This window comes from Brachyistius frenatus, unplaced genomic scaffold (genome assembly GCF_029030835.1).
Source record: "Brachyistius frenatus isolate BFR_SWC_R1_liver_20210118 unplaced genomic scaffold, ASM2903083v1 Contig_529, whole genome shotgun sequence".
Taxonomy (NCBI): domain Eukaryota; kingdom Metazoa; phylum Chordata; class Actinopteri; family Embiotocidae; genus Brachyistius; species Brachyistius frenatus.
Window position 1 is genome coordinate 33,571 of NW_027211128.1, and position 16,219 is coordinate 49,789.

At 47.9% G+C, this 16,219-nt stretch overlaps 2 protein-coding genes across 3 annotated transcripts in view; one reads left to right on the plus strand and one right to left on the minus strand.

The window, feature by feature from the left end:
- LOC138614592 (caveolae-associated protein 1-like) overlaps positions 1–16,219 on the minus strand; it is a 59,560-nt gene that overhangs the window by 24,314 nt on the left and 19,027 nt on the right. The window contains exon 2 of the mRNA XM_069688125.1: positions 7,803–8,459. Within this exon, the coding sequence (XP_069544226.1) occupies positions 7,803–8,333 (531 nt within the window). The 5' untranslated portion in view covers positions 8,334–8,459. The remainder of the gene's footprint in view (positions 1–7,802; positions 8,460–16,219) is intronic.
- atp6v0a1b (ATPase H+ transporting V0 subunit a1b) overlaps positions 11,440–16,219 on the plus strand; it is a 34,229-nt gene continuing 29,449 nt past the window's right edge. For both annotated transcript variants that reach the window (XM_069688123.1, XM_069688124.1), the window contains exon 1: positions 11,440–11,526. The gene's annotated coding sequence lies outside the window, so the exon portion shown is untranslated. The remainder of the gene's footprint in view (positions 11,527–16,219) is intronic.

The following is a 16,219-nucleotide window of genomic DNA, read 5'->3' on the forward strand; positions in this document are numbered from 1 at the left end:
TGTTCTTTCTTTTCCAGATGTCCCGTCATGGAGCTGCATGTCTCTGCTCTGCGCTTGTCGTCTCCACCAACAGTTCTCCTCTTCTATCTCTGTGCTGTCCTTTTCTCTCTCTGCTCTCCTCTCACCCCAACCGGTCGAGGCAGATGGCCTGCCACCTCTGAGTCTGGTTCTGTTAACAGATGCTCCGCCCACCTCTGAACCTGGTTCTGTTAACAGATGCTCCGCCCACCTCTGAACCTGGTTCTATTAACAGATGCTCCGCCCACCTCTGAGCCTGGTTCTGTTAACAGAGGCTCCGCCCACCTCTGATCCTGGTTCTGTTGGAGGTTTCTTCCTGTTAAAGGGAGTTTTTCTTCCCTCTGTTGGAGGTTTTTCTCCCTTAAAGAGGAGCTTTTTTTCCCCTCCTAGCTTATGTGGGAATTGTTGAATTGTTGAATTGTTGGTTTCTCTGTATAATATTGTAAAGTCTTGCTGTAAGGATTTTAATGTGTTAAGTGCCATGACATAACCTGTGTTGTGATTTGGCGCTATAGAAATAAAGTTGAATTGAATTGAATTGTTGTTGCAGTGATGTTGGCAGTAAGAGAGAGTTGACTGTGGAGTGTCTCCGAGGTTCTTAGCAGTCAGAGTCGGGATAACAGAGTTGTTGAAGGTAGTAATCAGGTCGAGAGTGGGAGAGTCTTTCCCTGGAAGGAAGAGCAGTTCAGTCTTGTTGAGGTTAATTTTCAGGTGGTGTGAGGACATCCAACTGGTGTTGGTTAATAACCGGTTAATAACCGGTGTTGGTAAATAACCGGTGTTGGTTATTCGTAGTCCAGGCCTCAGGTGAGCTTCGCTCTGATGTCGTCCTCAGGTTGAGGAAACCATGTTTGTCCCATCTCTGACTGTAGCCTGATCCAGATTCTCCTTGATTCTCTCAGAGGAGTCAGAACAACCTGCAGCCTGTTTTCCAGCTTCATCAACAGACCTGTTGTATCAGTATATGAACTACAGAGGATCCATCTGTCAGAGGGGCGAGGATGGTTCAAACACTGAAAACCACAGAAATCAGGGCATCTACTTGGAGTTATTGTAAACATAGTTACTTACTTGCTTGCTTATGAGGAGCACGAGTGATTTACATGTGATTTACGCCCACCTCTGCAAACAAGCTGCTTCGACTCTCCAAAACCAAACAGGAACACAATCTCCTAAAGGCCTTTTCCTTCTCACAATCACCAACTATGTGATAGATGCTATTTTTAGATGGTTCTCTGCGTGCCTCCCTTCTCCTCTCACCCTTGTCTTCTTCTTCTTCTGTCTGTCCTTTCCTCCTCATTTTGGCAACAAGCTGTTTTTCAATGAGGAGTTGAGCATGCTGCCTGACACTCACAGCGCCCCACTGACTGTACCAGCAACCAGGCCAGAAACACTGCTCCAACTCAAACAATGGAGCACACAATGTAATGCTTGTAAAATGAGCAGGGAACATTTGTGGCTCACATGTCCATATATGGACCTGGATCGTCCTGACTGAGAAGAATGGCTTAACTCTTGATGAATTTGAATACAAAACATGACTGGGAGTCTCTGCCTCCAGGCTGAAATGTGAACTTTACAACGAGGAAATCTTTTGAGGGCAACAAAGAGCAGCTCATTTTGAGAGGGCAGTCTGAAAACATGCTGTGGATTGAAAAGTAAGATGTGTTTGGAAGGTGGTGATGGAAAGTGCAGCAAAGACAAGAAGGATGAGCAGACTCAGCTGTGACACATTGTTGGTAAAATCTCCTGGTCACACTTTACGGTGAGGGTACACAAATAATCATGAATTAATGCATGAAATACTTCTGCATTAATACCTCATGAAATCATCAGGAAGTAACAATAGTTTAAAGTATTTCATTCATCATCTCAAGCATGAACATCACATTAATTTCAGCATTAACTAAGACGAGTACATCATCAATAGTTATGATTTACTAAACATGATAATCATTGTTGAGCTGCAGCAGATCGGAGTTTAAGGAAGTAATTTGATTTTAACATCTTACTCTTTCAGCAGAAAATACTTCAGAGATTGAAGTCACTGCTGCATGCAAGGCACACACACACACACACACATGCACGCACACACACACATGCGCACACACACACACACACACACACACATGCACACACACACACACACACACACGCAAGCACACAGACAGACACACACACACACACATGCGCACACACACACACACATGCGCGCACACACACACACACACACATGCGCACACACACACACACACACACACACACACACACACACACACACACACACACACACACACACACACACACACGCACACACACACACTGTAAACTGCAACACTGTTACTGTGGAGTAGTTTGATGATAGAAAATCAGTACGTTTCTTTCTCAGTCTTTCTTCCTGGAGTTTGTCTGCAGCGACTTCAGCCCAACGAACGGCCTTTTCTCCAAATGTTGCTGTTATCAATGCAAACGGATCTCCGACGTGCTGCTTATACAGAAATCCACCAGAACTCTTCTTTGTACTGACCCACTCAAACACTGGAAATATCTAAAAGACTCCTTAACAAACACAAACATCGATGCGTTTTGCTTTGGCTGTGCAGACTGAACCTTTTGTATGCCAGTTATATGCAAACTGCATTTGCAGCATTTCAGAATGATTTTTCATGACCTTTGAACGTCTCTTATTTCAGTATCTTTGAAATAAATCCAGTGTCTGGAAAACAACCTGATCTGTAAAATGATCTGATTAATCTGTAAAATCATCATCAATGATCTGATTAATCTGTAAAATGATCTGATTAACCTGTAAAATGATCTGATTAATCTGTAAAATGATCATCAATCTGATTAATCTGTAAAATGATCTGATTAATCTGTAAAATGATCTGATTAATCTGTAAAATGATCATCAATGATTTGATTAATCTGTAAAATGATCTGATTAATCTGTAAAATGATCAAAATGATCTGATTAATCTATACAATGATCTGATTAATCTATACAATGATTTGATTAATCTGTACAATGATTTGATTAATCTGTACAATGATTTGATTAATCTGTAAAATGATCTGATTAATCTGTACAATGATCTGATTAATCTGTAAAATGATCTGATTAATCTATACAATGATCTGATTAATCTGTAAAATGATCTGATTAATATGTACAATGATCTGATTAATCTGTAAAATGATCTGATTAATCTATACAATGATCTGATTAATCTGTACAATGTTCTGATTAATCTGTACAATGATCTGATTAATCTGTACAATGATCTGATTATTAATCTGAAGAACCAATCCAAACAAGTCGAATACACCCAACTGAAACAGAAAGTGAGCACGAGGAAGAAGTAGAGGAGGAAGAGGAGTTGGATGGGGAGGATGATGTGAAGTGAATTCTCCTGGAGGGAGGAACAGGGCCGTGACTGGTCCCATGTGAGGAGGAGGAGGAGGAAATTAGAAAGGAGAGATGGGAATTCCTGTGCTATGAATCAGCTGTCTAAATAAAGTCCCTGCTCTTCATCACAACACACCCATCCACTCCCTGCACAGAGTCAATGTGCTCCTCCTCTTCCTCTCCCACATACTGTGTATTATTCCATCATCCTCCTCCTCAGTGATGAAGGCAGCTCCTCAGGTCCATGTTCAACAAACACTGACAGACACACACACACACACACACACGCACGCACGCACGCACGCACGCACGCACCATACAGCATACAGCAGTCTGGACCCATTCAGCAGACCATAGGCATTCTGGGATATTGTTTACCCGGTTGGCGTTAACCACACGTGACTATAGTATGACTGTGATTTGTTTTTAAAAATAATTATAAAATATAATGTAATGTGATTGATGTCATGTCAAATGAGATGGGGTCACAGTCTAGTTTATAAAATGTGAGAGGGCTTTTAATTTGAAATGAGGGCTTTTAGTTTGAAAAGTACAACACTTGACCAACCAATAGTGAAACTTCTCGACTCATGTGAGAGGCGTCCCATTTTGTCCAACTAAAACTGAGTTGAAAATATTCTTCCTGCGTGGAGTTAGGTCACTAAGCCCTCCTTTAAAAGAACTTTAATAAAATGCATCGATACATATTTATTATATCTGAGCTCAATGACATTTCACATAAGAAACCAAAAGGAACAGAGTCAGGGCCTCGTTGGCACCACATGGAGGGAGGAGGTCAGGCTGGTGGGAGGATAGAGAAGAAGCTCCCTGAGTAAACGCTAACTCAGTGTTATTATTATCAGCAGAGCTCCAGGGCAGGGCTCCTCCTCAGGAACCAAACGCACCAATCACAACGTCTCAATCCAAACAGCAGCTCTGCCTTTCCTTCATCACACACACTGAATTTGGAAAATATCTGGGAAAGATCAGAAAACCGCATTTGTTGCTAGGCAGCAAGTATCAAACAAATAGACCTCAGAGCCCGGTGGATAAGATGGTTACTGAGTAGATAAGATGATCACTGCACATACAGCTCTGTGTGTTATTAGTAATAATAAAACATTAATTTTAGACTGGACCACCTGAGTAAAACAGCACAGTGAAACTCTTTGATCAGACATATTCAAACTATTCTGAACAAATAACAAACAATACTGTGTTTCTGAGATCAATATTAACATTGATGAGTTACAACTAAATATCTTTGTTTTAATCAACTAAATATCTTTGTTTTTATCACCTAAATATCTTTTAATCAACATGAACATTTTACAGGAATCCCCTGAATTTGGACATGAAGACTGAAGGCCAACATTTCAGAGTGAGCAGTGGGAGCACCTAAATACATACATGAGCTGCATCATCTGTTCTTTTAACAACACTCTGTAAACATTTGGGAACTGAGGAGACCAGTTTCTGGAGTTTTGAAAGTGAAATGTGGTCCCATTCTTGCCTGATAGAGGATTTCAGCTGCTCAACAGTTCAGGGTCTCCTTTGTTGTATTGTTCATGTCCTGATGCTCCAGATGTTTTCAATGATTGACAGGTCTGGACTGCAGGAGGCCAGTTTATCAGCGGACTCTTCTACTAGAGAACCATGCTATTGGAATACGTGCAGAATGTGGTTGGACGTTGTTCTGCTGAAATGAACAAGACCTTCCCTGAAAGAGACATTGTCTGGATGGCAGCATATGTTGCTCCAAAACATGAATATATCATTCAGCATTAATGCTTCCTTCCAGATGTTCAAGCTACCAATGCCATGTGCACTAATGCATCCCTGTACCATCACAGATGCTGGCTTTAGAACTGAGCTGATAACAAGCTGGATGGTCCCTCTCCTCTTTAACCTGGAGGATGCAGCGTCCATGATTTCCAAACAGAATCTCAGATTGTGATCCATCAGACCTCAGGACAGCTGTCCACTTCACCTCAGTCCATCTTCAATGATCTCGGTCCAGAGAAGGCGGCGGTGTTTCTGGATCATGTTTCTATCTGGTTTCTTCTTTGGAGAGTTTTAACATCATTTGTGGACGCAGCGATGAACTGTGTTCACAGACGATGGTTTTCACAAGTGTTCCTGAGCCCATGCAGTGATTTCCACTCCAGAATAGTGTGTTTTTAATGCAGTGCTGCCTGAGGGCCCGAAGATCACCACCATCCAATATTGGTTTCCAGCCTTGTCCCTTGTGTTCACAGATTTCTCCAGATTCTCTGAATCTTTTAATGATATTATGAACCGTAGACGATGAAATCCACTAATTTTTTGTAGTTTTATGTTGAAGAACATTATTCTTAGATTGTTGAACTATTTTCCCACACAGTCTTTCACAGAGTGGTGAACCTCTCCCCATCTTCACTGCTGAGAGACTCTGCCTCTCTGAAATCATCTTTTATACCCAATCATGTTACTGATCTGTTTCCATGGTGACATGATTAGTCGTTCCACCAGGTGTTTTTTTCTTGACCTTTACACAACTTTTCCAGTCTTTTGTTGGCCATCACAACTTTTTAGAGACGTATTGCTGCCATTAAATTCAAAATAAGCAGATATTGCTCATAAAACAATAATATTTCTCAGTTTCAACATTTGATATGTTGTCTTTGATATATTTTCTAGTAAATATGAGTTCATGTGATTTAATAATCATCACATTTTTTTTATTTACATTTAACACAGCGTACCAACTTTTTTTTTATACGAGGCTGCACACACACACACACACACACACACACACACACACACACACACACACACACACACACACACACACACACACACACACACACACACACACACACACACACACACACACACACACACACACACACACACAGTAACAGTGAGTGTCCCAGCTGACTGGTGTTGGTGGAGTCACTCTCTACTGCTGATTTCCAAAGAGTCTTTCCAGAGAAAATTGAAACCAGAACAACACATTGTGGTTTTCTGTTTAAATGAAGATGAATGTGACGTTATGTCATCGCTGGCAGACAGAAACACAGCCAGTGTTTTGAGTTAGTGTGATCGGCATTCAGGGGGAGTTTCTCTTGCCACAGGGCGCGAGGACTTGGCCAACGTAGCGGATCCCCAACCTCTGTTTTTCAGTGTGTGCTATCTGAATGTGGTTGTTTTGGAAAGTTGCAACCCTCAGCTTCATGACTTTATTAGAGATTAATTAAAATGTAGATTTATGGTCTCAGATGGAGAAACAGTTGAGTCATTGAATTGCTTCATATGTGATGATGAGATTAGTTCTGCTCATCTGCACATTATTAAATATAAAATAGTGTGTATTCTGAGAAAAGGAAGCCAAAGATATTGTGTAAGTCTGTTCGAGTTCATTTACAGCTCACAGTCAGACAGGCTGTTTCAGATGGAGCTCTGATTTGACTCCTGCCCATCTCTAGAGAGACGGAGGGGGAAGAGAGAGGGAGGCCGTCCCAGCCGTGATGTCTGAGTCAGGGCTGGAAACTCTGAATGTTCTCGCGCTGCTGTGCAGAAAGCTGCAAGCTATTAGACATCAGAGAGCTAAAAAAAGAAACAGCTCTCCGCTGAGAAAAAACCTGCTCTGTCTCTTAAAGGAAACATCTGCTCCTCAGCACTGCTGCTCCACCAGTCTGCTGCTCCACCTGTCTGCTGCTCCACCTCTAACACCACCTGTCTGCTTCCACTCGACTCACTAGTGAAGACTTGTGTTCTTCTTCCTGTAACCTGATGTGAGAAAACTATCTGACTGAAGATTGAACCAGTGTACAAGAGGTGTGTGTGTGTGTGTGTGTGTGTGTGTGTGTGTGTGTGTGTGTGTGTGTGTGTGTGTGTGTGTGTGTGTGTGTGTGTGTGTGTGTGTGTGTGTGTGTAGAATTGTGCAGTAAATGATGATTTATCCTTCAGACCAGGAGGTCGGAGGTCAGAGGTCGGTTGATGAAGAGGAGGCAGCAGTTCAACATCAGACAGAGAAATTCAACACACCAAACTACAAACACTCTTCAGCCATGACGGTTACTATGACGATTTCCTGCTGAATGAATATTTAGAGTGGTTGTATGATGAAGGATTGAAGGATTATCAGTGAAGTTTGACTATGGTTCAGAAATCAGAGACAAACTCTGAACATTCATCCCTGAACTCCTCAGAGAGACACAACAGTCCAACACGCTTGCTTCATCCACTCCGAATAAATCTCCTCTCAATCATTATTAAAAAGTGACAACACCCACATGACGACATGAGGGCCACACCCTCCTCAGGGGTCATCATCTCAAACCAACAAAACACATCCGTGTCCACCCACCCAGGTGTGTAAGCGTGCACCCACCTGGTAGACCATGACCTTGAAGTTGCGTCTCTTGAGTAGCTCCGCCTCGTTGCTCTCCAGCTTCTTGATCTGACCTCCCTGCTTCTCCAGCGTGGCGCGGACTGTCTTCACGTTGACGCTGACCTTGCTCACCTTCTCCATCATCTTGTTGACGCTGTTGGACGTGGTGCTGTGGCTCTTGGCCAGTTTGGTAAGCTCTCCCTGGATGCTGCTCACCGAGCGTTCCATCTCCTGCTGCCGGGCCTCCAGCCCGCTCTGGGTCTGCTGGATCTGGTCCACCGCCCCGATGATTTTGTCCAGCAATGACAGCACCATGACCCCGTTCACCTGCGGGTCCTGCTTGGCTGCCTCGTCTTTGTCTTCGGCAGCGTCGCCCTCGGCGCCCATGTTGGACAGCTCCTTCTTGGCTGTGGCGAGGGCATCGTCTTCATCGTCTGAGGGAGGAAGGTTGAGCTCATCATCTGAAATCTCAGTGAGGCTCTGAGGCTCCAGCTGAGCACTTGAGGCTTCCAGTGCTTCCATGGCTGCCATGTCACTAATTTATAGTCAGCTGATCAACCTTTGTCTCTTCTAGGTTCCTTTTAGACTTCTTATTCCTTTCTTCCTTCTATTTGTCACCAGCATACATGCACTCTGTCTCACTGTCTGCCTGTCGGTCTGTCTGTCTGCAGTCAGGGAGCGATGCAGGATGTTACCACATGAGAGTGAGGATGTGAATGCCTCAGCAGGCACAGAAAACCTCCAGTGAAGCCAGCAGGCAGCATTTTTTCTCTCCAGGCTCCGCCCCTCTTTCCACCCCTGGACTCTGCCTTTCTGCTCAAACTCCTCCCTCCTCTCCTCCCGACGTATAAAGGCACATCAGTAAGACGCCGCCCAGGTCCCTCCCCTCCATGAGTCAGTGACACACCCACTGGTCCTGCCTTGTCCTATGGGCATGGCAGGACCAGTGAGCAGAGCTGCAGTGATCTACAAGCTGAGGCACAGCTGAAGGAGGAATGTTTCCACTGAGACCAGGATCACATTTATGATGCAGGAGAGACACCAGGAAGAAAAAAATCAACAAGACTGGGGACAAAGGATCCTCTGATGATTGTAAAAGTTCATTTAAAATCATCTACAAAAACACAGTGACCTGTCTGTATCTTACAGTTAAAATTAAACTTCCAGCTTTAGTTTGAATATGAAGAACACGTGGTCCATTTAGCAGCAGGAGTTTTGAAGTGGATCTCAGTCAGGAACAGTGACAACCTACGACAGAACCTTCGATCCCGACTGTTAACCTTTAGTTCAGATTTCATCAAGAAAAAACTAATCTTAGAAAATGATGTAACATCAGAAACATTTATAATGTTGCATCATGTTTCATGATGATGTCTGTCCCTCTTCACTGAAACAAGAAAGTTCCCCTGAACACAAACTCAGATGGAAGTTCATCATGTTTCAGATTCTTCTGTCCTGTTATCTTCAGACAGGAGATTTATTGAGACAGAGCTCTCTATGCAGGACTCCACCAGTGAACATGGACTCATCACGTAACACAGGAATAATAACTTTAGGATACCTGCTGGCCGTGCTGTGATATAATGAACCGACATGAACACAGTCAGTGAGCATCAGTAGTGAAATCATACGGGGTCACAGTGATGATGAGGAACATGATTCATCTTCTGACAGAAAGGAAAACTCAGATTACTGGGAGACACTGATTTGTTCAGAACTGGTTAGATAGAAACTACACTGTAGCAGAAAGAGGAACATGAAAGAAGGAGCAGGGAGGAGTCTTTACCCCCCGTTTGGGAGGAGTCTTTACCACATGACAGGGAGTCTTTACCCCCTGACAGGGAGGAGTTTTTACCCCCCCCCCCCTCCGATAGGGAGGAGTCTTTACCCCCTGACAGGAAGGAGTGTTTACCACCTGCTAGGGAGGAGTGTTTACCACCTGACAGGAGGGAGTCTTTACCACCTGACAGGGAGGAGTCTTTACCACCCGATAGGGAGGAGTCTTTACCACCTGATAGGGAGGAATCTTTACCACCCCGAAAGGCAGACCCTCCACAAACTGCTTTATTACCACTTTCTCCATTATGGCCTTCACCCCTCCGGAGCTCCCCGGTTGCAGCCACCTCGTTGCGGCGTCCCTCAGCAGCTGGGCGTACGTGAAGGTCCGGTCTGCTGGCTCCAGCCTGGTTTGGCGGAACCTCCGTCGATGATCTTCGGGGGAGAGGCCCAGCCTACTACTGGCTTGTAACGGGGAGAGAGAGACAATCAGTGATTACCTGCAGCTGCACTAATTAATCCTCTCCCAGGCACCGTTCCCTGAACCACTCCTCCAATCATTCCCTCCTGCAGCTGACCCAAACCACGCCCCGCCACCACAGTCTGCTTTAAGGAAAAAAAAGTTATCGCCCCAACTCATTTATATTTACAGTTCTTAAATTGACAGGGTAGAATTTAGATAATTTTCCTGTCTGGCACCCAACTAGTATTTAGATTATTCTGGGGATAATCCTAGGCGACAACGCAATGATATCTTTGTCCATTATAAGCATTAATAAAAGAAGGTTCGAGTTGAACACCTCATTCATTCATTCATCCTCTGAGCCACGGCAGCCATCCTAAAAGTGAAATTAATAAGAACTAAGGATCAAAGTCATCAACAGTTCTCAGAAATGATTATTCTTTTCAGATTTCCAATCATTTTTATCTCAGTGGACAGAGAGCATCTTTCACTGATGTCTCTGCTGCTGTCTGGAAAACATCCTGATGTGGATGTTATAAAACCACACGGACAGGTTAGAGCCTTCAGAGACCGACATTCAGCTTGTCTCTTCATGGAACCCACACACAGGTCATGTTGTGACCTGTAGAGGTCAGAGGTCAGACCCTCTGCTGCAGGACCCTTTGTTATTTGATGGTAGTGTGAGATTTAAAGAGAGCGTTTTTTTTTTTTTTAGATGTAGCAGACTGTTTTCAAAGAAACAGTCACACTGTTCACAAGCTGACAGACCAGAAAACGTTCAGCTGTGTCGGCCTTTAAAACAACCTGCAGGTCGTCAGGGAACATTTTCACTGCTCAGGACCCACTCTGTGTTTCTGCTGTTCTCATGGAGATCGTTAAAGATTAAATCATTTACACCACGGTAACTATAGTTACTTTGATAACTATAGTAACTGTAGTAACCATAGAAACCCTTGCTCATGATATTCTGACCAGCTGTTCATGGTTGTGTCTGAGGAACCCTCTCAATTCTCTTCAAACTTCAACTGTCTGTGTGTGTGTGTGTGTGTGTGTGTGTGTGTGTGTGTGTGTGTGTGTGTGTGTGTGTGTGTGTGTGTGGGTTACACTTGGATCAATTCGTTGTCTTTTTTCGGTCCATTTCATGTGCAGTCTAATCACGGAATTTTATATTAAGCTACCGGTCAAAGTTTTCAAAATAAAACAATATTGACAAATCTTTGTGTAATTTGTATAATACGAAGCACCGTTGCAGGTGATTGACGGTATGTGAATCTTGAACTGTATTAGTTTCATAATGATTTTTGGATTATTCGTAAAAAATACAACATATCTTTGAGGTAAAATCACAATGCTTTTATTCTGAAGTTTCGTGTCCTCGCGTGTATTTCCTGCCGAAGGTCACTGCAGTGATGCACCGACCATCACAGCATCCTCCGAACGGGACGGTGTGACAGGAAGCAGAGCCGCTGAGCAGCATCTACCACGGTGAGTCCATGGATATTTATTATTATTATTATTATTATTATTATTATTATTAGTGTTGTTATTGTTATTATTATTATTATTATTATTATTATTATTATTATTATTATTATTATTTAAGCGTCAGTGAACTGTGATCCTCAGCACGATGAGTCCATTTTGTGACGTTTGAGCCGTGAGAACAGCCGCCGGTTCTGTCGGTTCGTTTAGAACGGAACCGAAGGACCGAACCGAATCACTGTTAAAACATGGACTGTAACGCTGCACCGCCATTAACGGCCGCCTGAAGGCTCCGTAAGGATCAGCTGTTGAAGGCACCGTGTCGCTTGAGAGCGGAACACATCCATATCAACATTATAAAAACTAATAATTAATACTAAACGTTAGTATTCATGATAAATGTCCAGAGGAGCGTGTTCAGTGTTTCTAAGAGCAGACTGTGACGGGAGCAGGTGACAGGTGGTGGACTCAGCAGCATCATGGCGTACTTGAGCCAGGAAGGACAGAGCTGCAGCAGGAAGGATGCAGCAGGAAGGATGGAGCAGGAAGGATGGAGCAGGGAGGATGGATGAGGGAGGAAGGAGCAGGGAGGATGGAGCAGGGAGCAGGGAGGAAGGATGAGGGAAGATGGAGCAGGGAGGATGGATGAGGTAGGAAGGAGCAGGGAGGATGGAGCAGGGAGGAAGGAGCAGGGAGGATGGATGAGGGAGGAAGGATGAGGGAGGAAGGAGCAGGGAGGAAGGAGCAGGGAGGATGGATGAAGGAGGAAGGAGCAGGGAGGATGGATGAAGGAGGAAGGAGCAGGGAGGATGGATGAAGGAGGAAGGAGCAGGGAGGATGGAGCAGGGAGGAAGGAGCAGGGAGGATAGAGCAGGGGGGATGGAGCAGGGAGGAAGGAGCATGGAGGAAGGAGCAGGGAGGATGGAGCAGGGAGGATGGAGCAGGGAGGAAGGAGCATGGAGGAAGGAGCAGGGAGGAAGGATGAGGGAGGAAGGATGAGGGAGGAAGGAGCAGGGAGGATGGATGAAGGAGGAAGGAGCAGGGAGGATGGATGAAGGAGGAAGGAGCAGGGAGGATGGAGCAGAGAGGAAGGAGCAGGGAGGAAGGAGCAGGGAGGAAGGAGCATGGAGGAAGGAGCAGGGAGGAAGGATGAGGGAGGAAGGAGCAGGGAGGAAGGAGCAGGGAGGAAGGAGCAGGGAGGATGGAGCAGGGAGGAAGGAGCAGGGAGGATGGAGCAGGGAGGATGGAGCATGGAGGAAGGAGCAGGGAGGATGGAGCAGGGAGGATGAATGAAGGAGCAAGGAGCAGGGAGGATGGAGCAGGGAGCAAGGATGAGGGAGGAAGGAGCAGGGAGGATGGATGAAGGAGGAAGGAGCAGGGAGGATGGAGCAGGGAGGAAGGAGCAGGGAGGATGGAGCAGGGAGGAAGGAGCAGGGAGGATAGAGCAGGGGGGATGGAGCAGGGAGGAAGGAGCATGGAGGAAGGAGCAGGGAGGAAGGATGAGGGAGGAAGGAGCAGGGAGGATGGATGAAGGAAGAAGGAGCAGGGAGGATGGATGAAGGAGGAAGGAGCAGGGAGGATGGATGAAGGAGGAAGGAGCAGGGAGGATGGAGCAGGGAGGATGGAGCAGGGAGGATGGAGCAGGGAGGAAGGAGCATGGAGGAAGGAGCAGGGAGGAAGGATGAGGGAGGAAGGAGCAGGGAGGAAGGAGGAGGGAGGAAGGAGCAGGGAGGAAGGAGCAGGGAGGAAGGAGCAGGGAGGATGGAGCAGGGAGGAAGGAGCAGGGAGGATGGAGCAGGGAGGATGGAGCATGGAGGAAGGAGCAGGGAGGATGGAGCAGGGAGGATGAATGAAGGAGGAAGGAGCAGGGAGGATGGAGCAGGGAGCAAGGATGAGGGAGGAAGGAGCAGGGAGGATGGATGAAGGAGGAAGGAGCAGGGAGGATGGAGCAGGGAGGAAGGAGCAGGGAGGATGGAGCAGGGAGGAAGGAACAGGGAGGATAGAGCAGGGGGGATGGAGCAGGGAGGAAGGAGCATGGAGGAAGGAGCAGGGAGGAAGGATGAGGGAGGAAGGATGAGGGAGGAAGGAGCAGGGAGGATGGATGAAGGAGGAAGGAGCAGGGAGGATGGATGAAGGAGGAAGGAGCAGGGAGGATGGATGAAGGAGGAAGGAGCAGGGAGGATGGAGCAGGGAGGATGGAGCAGGGAGGATGGAGCAGGGAGGAAGGAGCATGGAGGAAGGAGCAGGGAGGAAGGATGAGGGAGGAAGGAGCAGGGAGGAAGGATGAGGGAGGAAGGAGCAGGGAGGAAGGATGATGGAGGAAGGAGCATGGAGGAAGGAGCAGGGAGGATGGAGCAGGGAGGATGGATGAGGGAGGAAGGAGCAGGGAGGATGGAGCAGGGAGGAAGGAGCAGGGAGGATGGAGCAGGGAGGAAGGAGCAGGGAGGAAGGAGCAGGGAGGATGGAGCAGGGAGGAAGGATGAGGGAGGAAGGAGCAGGGAGGATGGAGCAGGGAGGAAGGAGGATGGAGGAAGGAGCAGGGAGGAAGGAGCAGGGAGGATGGAGCAGGGAGGATGGAGCAGGGAGGAAGGAGCAGGGAGGAAGGATGGAGCAGGGAGGATGGAGCAGGGAGGAAGGATGAGGGAGGAAGGAGCAGGGAGGATGGAGCAGGGAGGAAGGAGCATGGAGGATGGGAGGGAGGAGGCAGGAGGAGGAGCAGGAGCAGGGAGGAAGGAGCAGGGAGGATGGAGCAGGGAGGATGGAGCAGGGAGGAAGGAGCAGGGAGGATGGAGCAGGGAGGAAGGAGCAGGGAGGATGGAGCAGGGAGGATGGAGCAGGGAGGAAGGATGAAGGAGGAAGGAGCAGGGAGGATGGATGAAGGAGGAAGGAGCAGGGAGGATGGAGCAGGGAGGATGGAGCAGGGAGGATGGAGCAGGGAGGAAGGAGCATGGAGGATGGAGCAGGGAGGATGGAGCAGGGAGGATGGAGCAGGGAGGAAGGAGCAGGGAGGATGGAGCATGGAGGATGGAGCAGGGAGGAAGGATGAGGGAGGAAGGAGCAGGGAGGATGGAGCAGGGAGGAAGGAGCAGGGAGGATGGAGCAGGGAGGATGGATGAAGGAGGAAGGAGCAGGGATGATGGAGCAGGGAGGATGGAGCAGGGAGGAAGGAGCATGGAAGAAGGAGCAGGGAGGATAGAGCAGGGGGATGGAGCAGGGAGGAAGGAGCATGGAGGAAGGAGCAGGGAGGATGGAGCAGGGAGGATGGAGCATGGAGGAAGGAGCAGGGAGGATGGAGCAGGGAGGAAGGATGAGGGAGGAAGGAGCAGGGAGGATGGAGCAGGGAGGAAGGAGCAGGGAGGATGGAGCAGGGAGGATGGATGAAGGAGGAAGGAGCAGGGATGATGGAGCAGGGAGGATGGAGCAGGGAGGAAGGAGCATGGAAGAAGGAGCAGGGAGGATGGAGCAGGGAGGAAGGAGCAGGGAGGATGGAGCAGGGAGGATGGATGAGGGAGGAAGGAGCATGGAGGAAGGAGCAGGGAGGATGGAGCAGGGAGGAAGGAGCAGGGAGGATGGATGAGGGAGGAAGGAGTAGGGAGGATGGATGAAGGAGGAAGGAGCAGGGAGGATGGAGCAGGGAGCAAGGATGAGGGAGGAAGGAGCAGGGAGGATGGATGAAGGAGGAAGGAGCAGGGAGGATGGATGAAGGAGGAAGGAGCAGGGTGGATGGAGCAGGGAGGAAGGAGCAGGGAGGAAGGAGCATGGAGGAAGGAGCAGGGAGGATGGAGCAGGGAGGAAGGAGCATGGAGGAAGGAGCAGGGAGGAAGGATGAGGGAGGAAGGAGCAGGGAGGAAGGATGAGGGAGGAAGGAGCAGGGAGGATGGAGCAGGGAGGAAGGAGCAGGGAGGATGGAGCATGGAGGAAGGAGCAGGGAGGATTGAACAGGGAGGATGGATGAAGGAGCAGGGAGGATGGAGCAGGGAGCAAGGATGAGGGAGGAAGGAGCAGGGAGGATGGATAAAGGAGGAAGGAGCAGGGAGGATGGAGCAGGGAGGAAGGAGCAGGGAGGATAGAGCAGGGAGGATGGAGCAGGGAGGAAGGAGCAGGGAGGATGGAGCAGGGAGAATGGGGCAGGGAGGATGGATGAGGGAGGAAGGAGCAGGGAGGATGGAGCAGGGAGGAAGGATCAGGGAGGATGGAGCAGGGAGGATGGAGCAGGGAAGAAGGATGAGGGAGGAAGAAGCAGGGAGGAAGGAGCAGGGAGGAAGGAGCAGGGGGGATGGAGCAGGGAGGAAGGATGAGGGAGGAAGGAGCAGGGAGGATGGAGCAGGGAGGATGGAGCAGGGAGGAAGAATGAGGGAGGAAGAAGCAGGGAGGAAGGAGCAGGGAGGATGGAGCAGGGAGGATGGCGCAGGGAGGAAGGCTGAGGGAGGAAGAAGCAGGGAGGAAGGAGCAGGGAGGATGGAGCAGGGAGGAAGGATGAGGGAGGAAGAAGCAGGGAGGAAAGAGCAGGGAGGATGGAGCAGGGAGGAAGGATGAGGGAGGAAGAAGCAGGGAGGAAGAAGCAGGGAGGAAGGAGCAGGGAGGATGGAGCGATATCAGAGATGCTCTGTATGCCTGTGTGGGTCTCATAAAAGACAGAACTATACTTTTCTTTTATATTTGTATAATCCCCATGATGCCGTTCAGCAGCCTGATA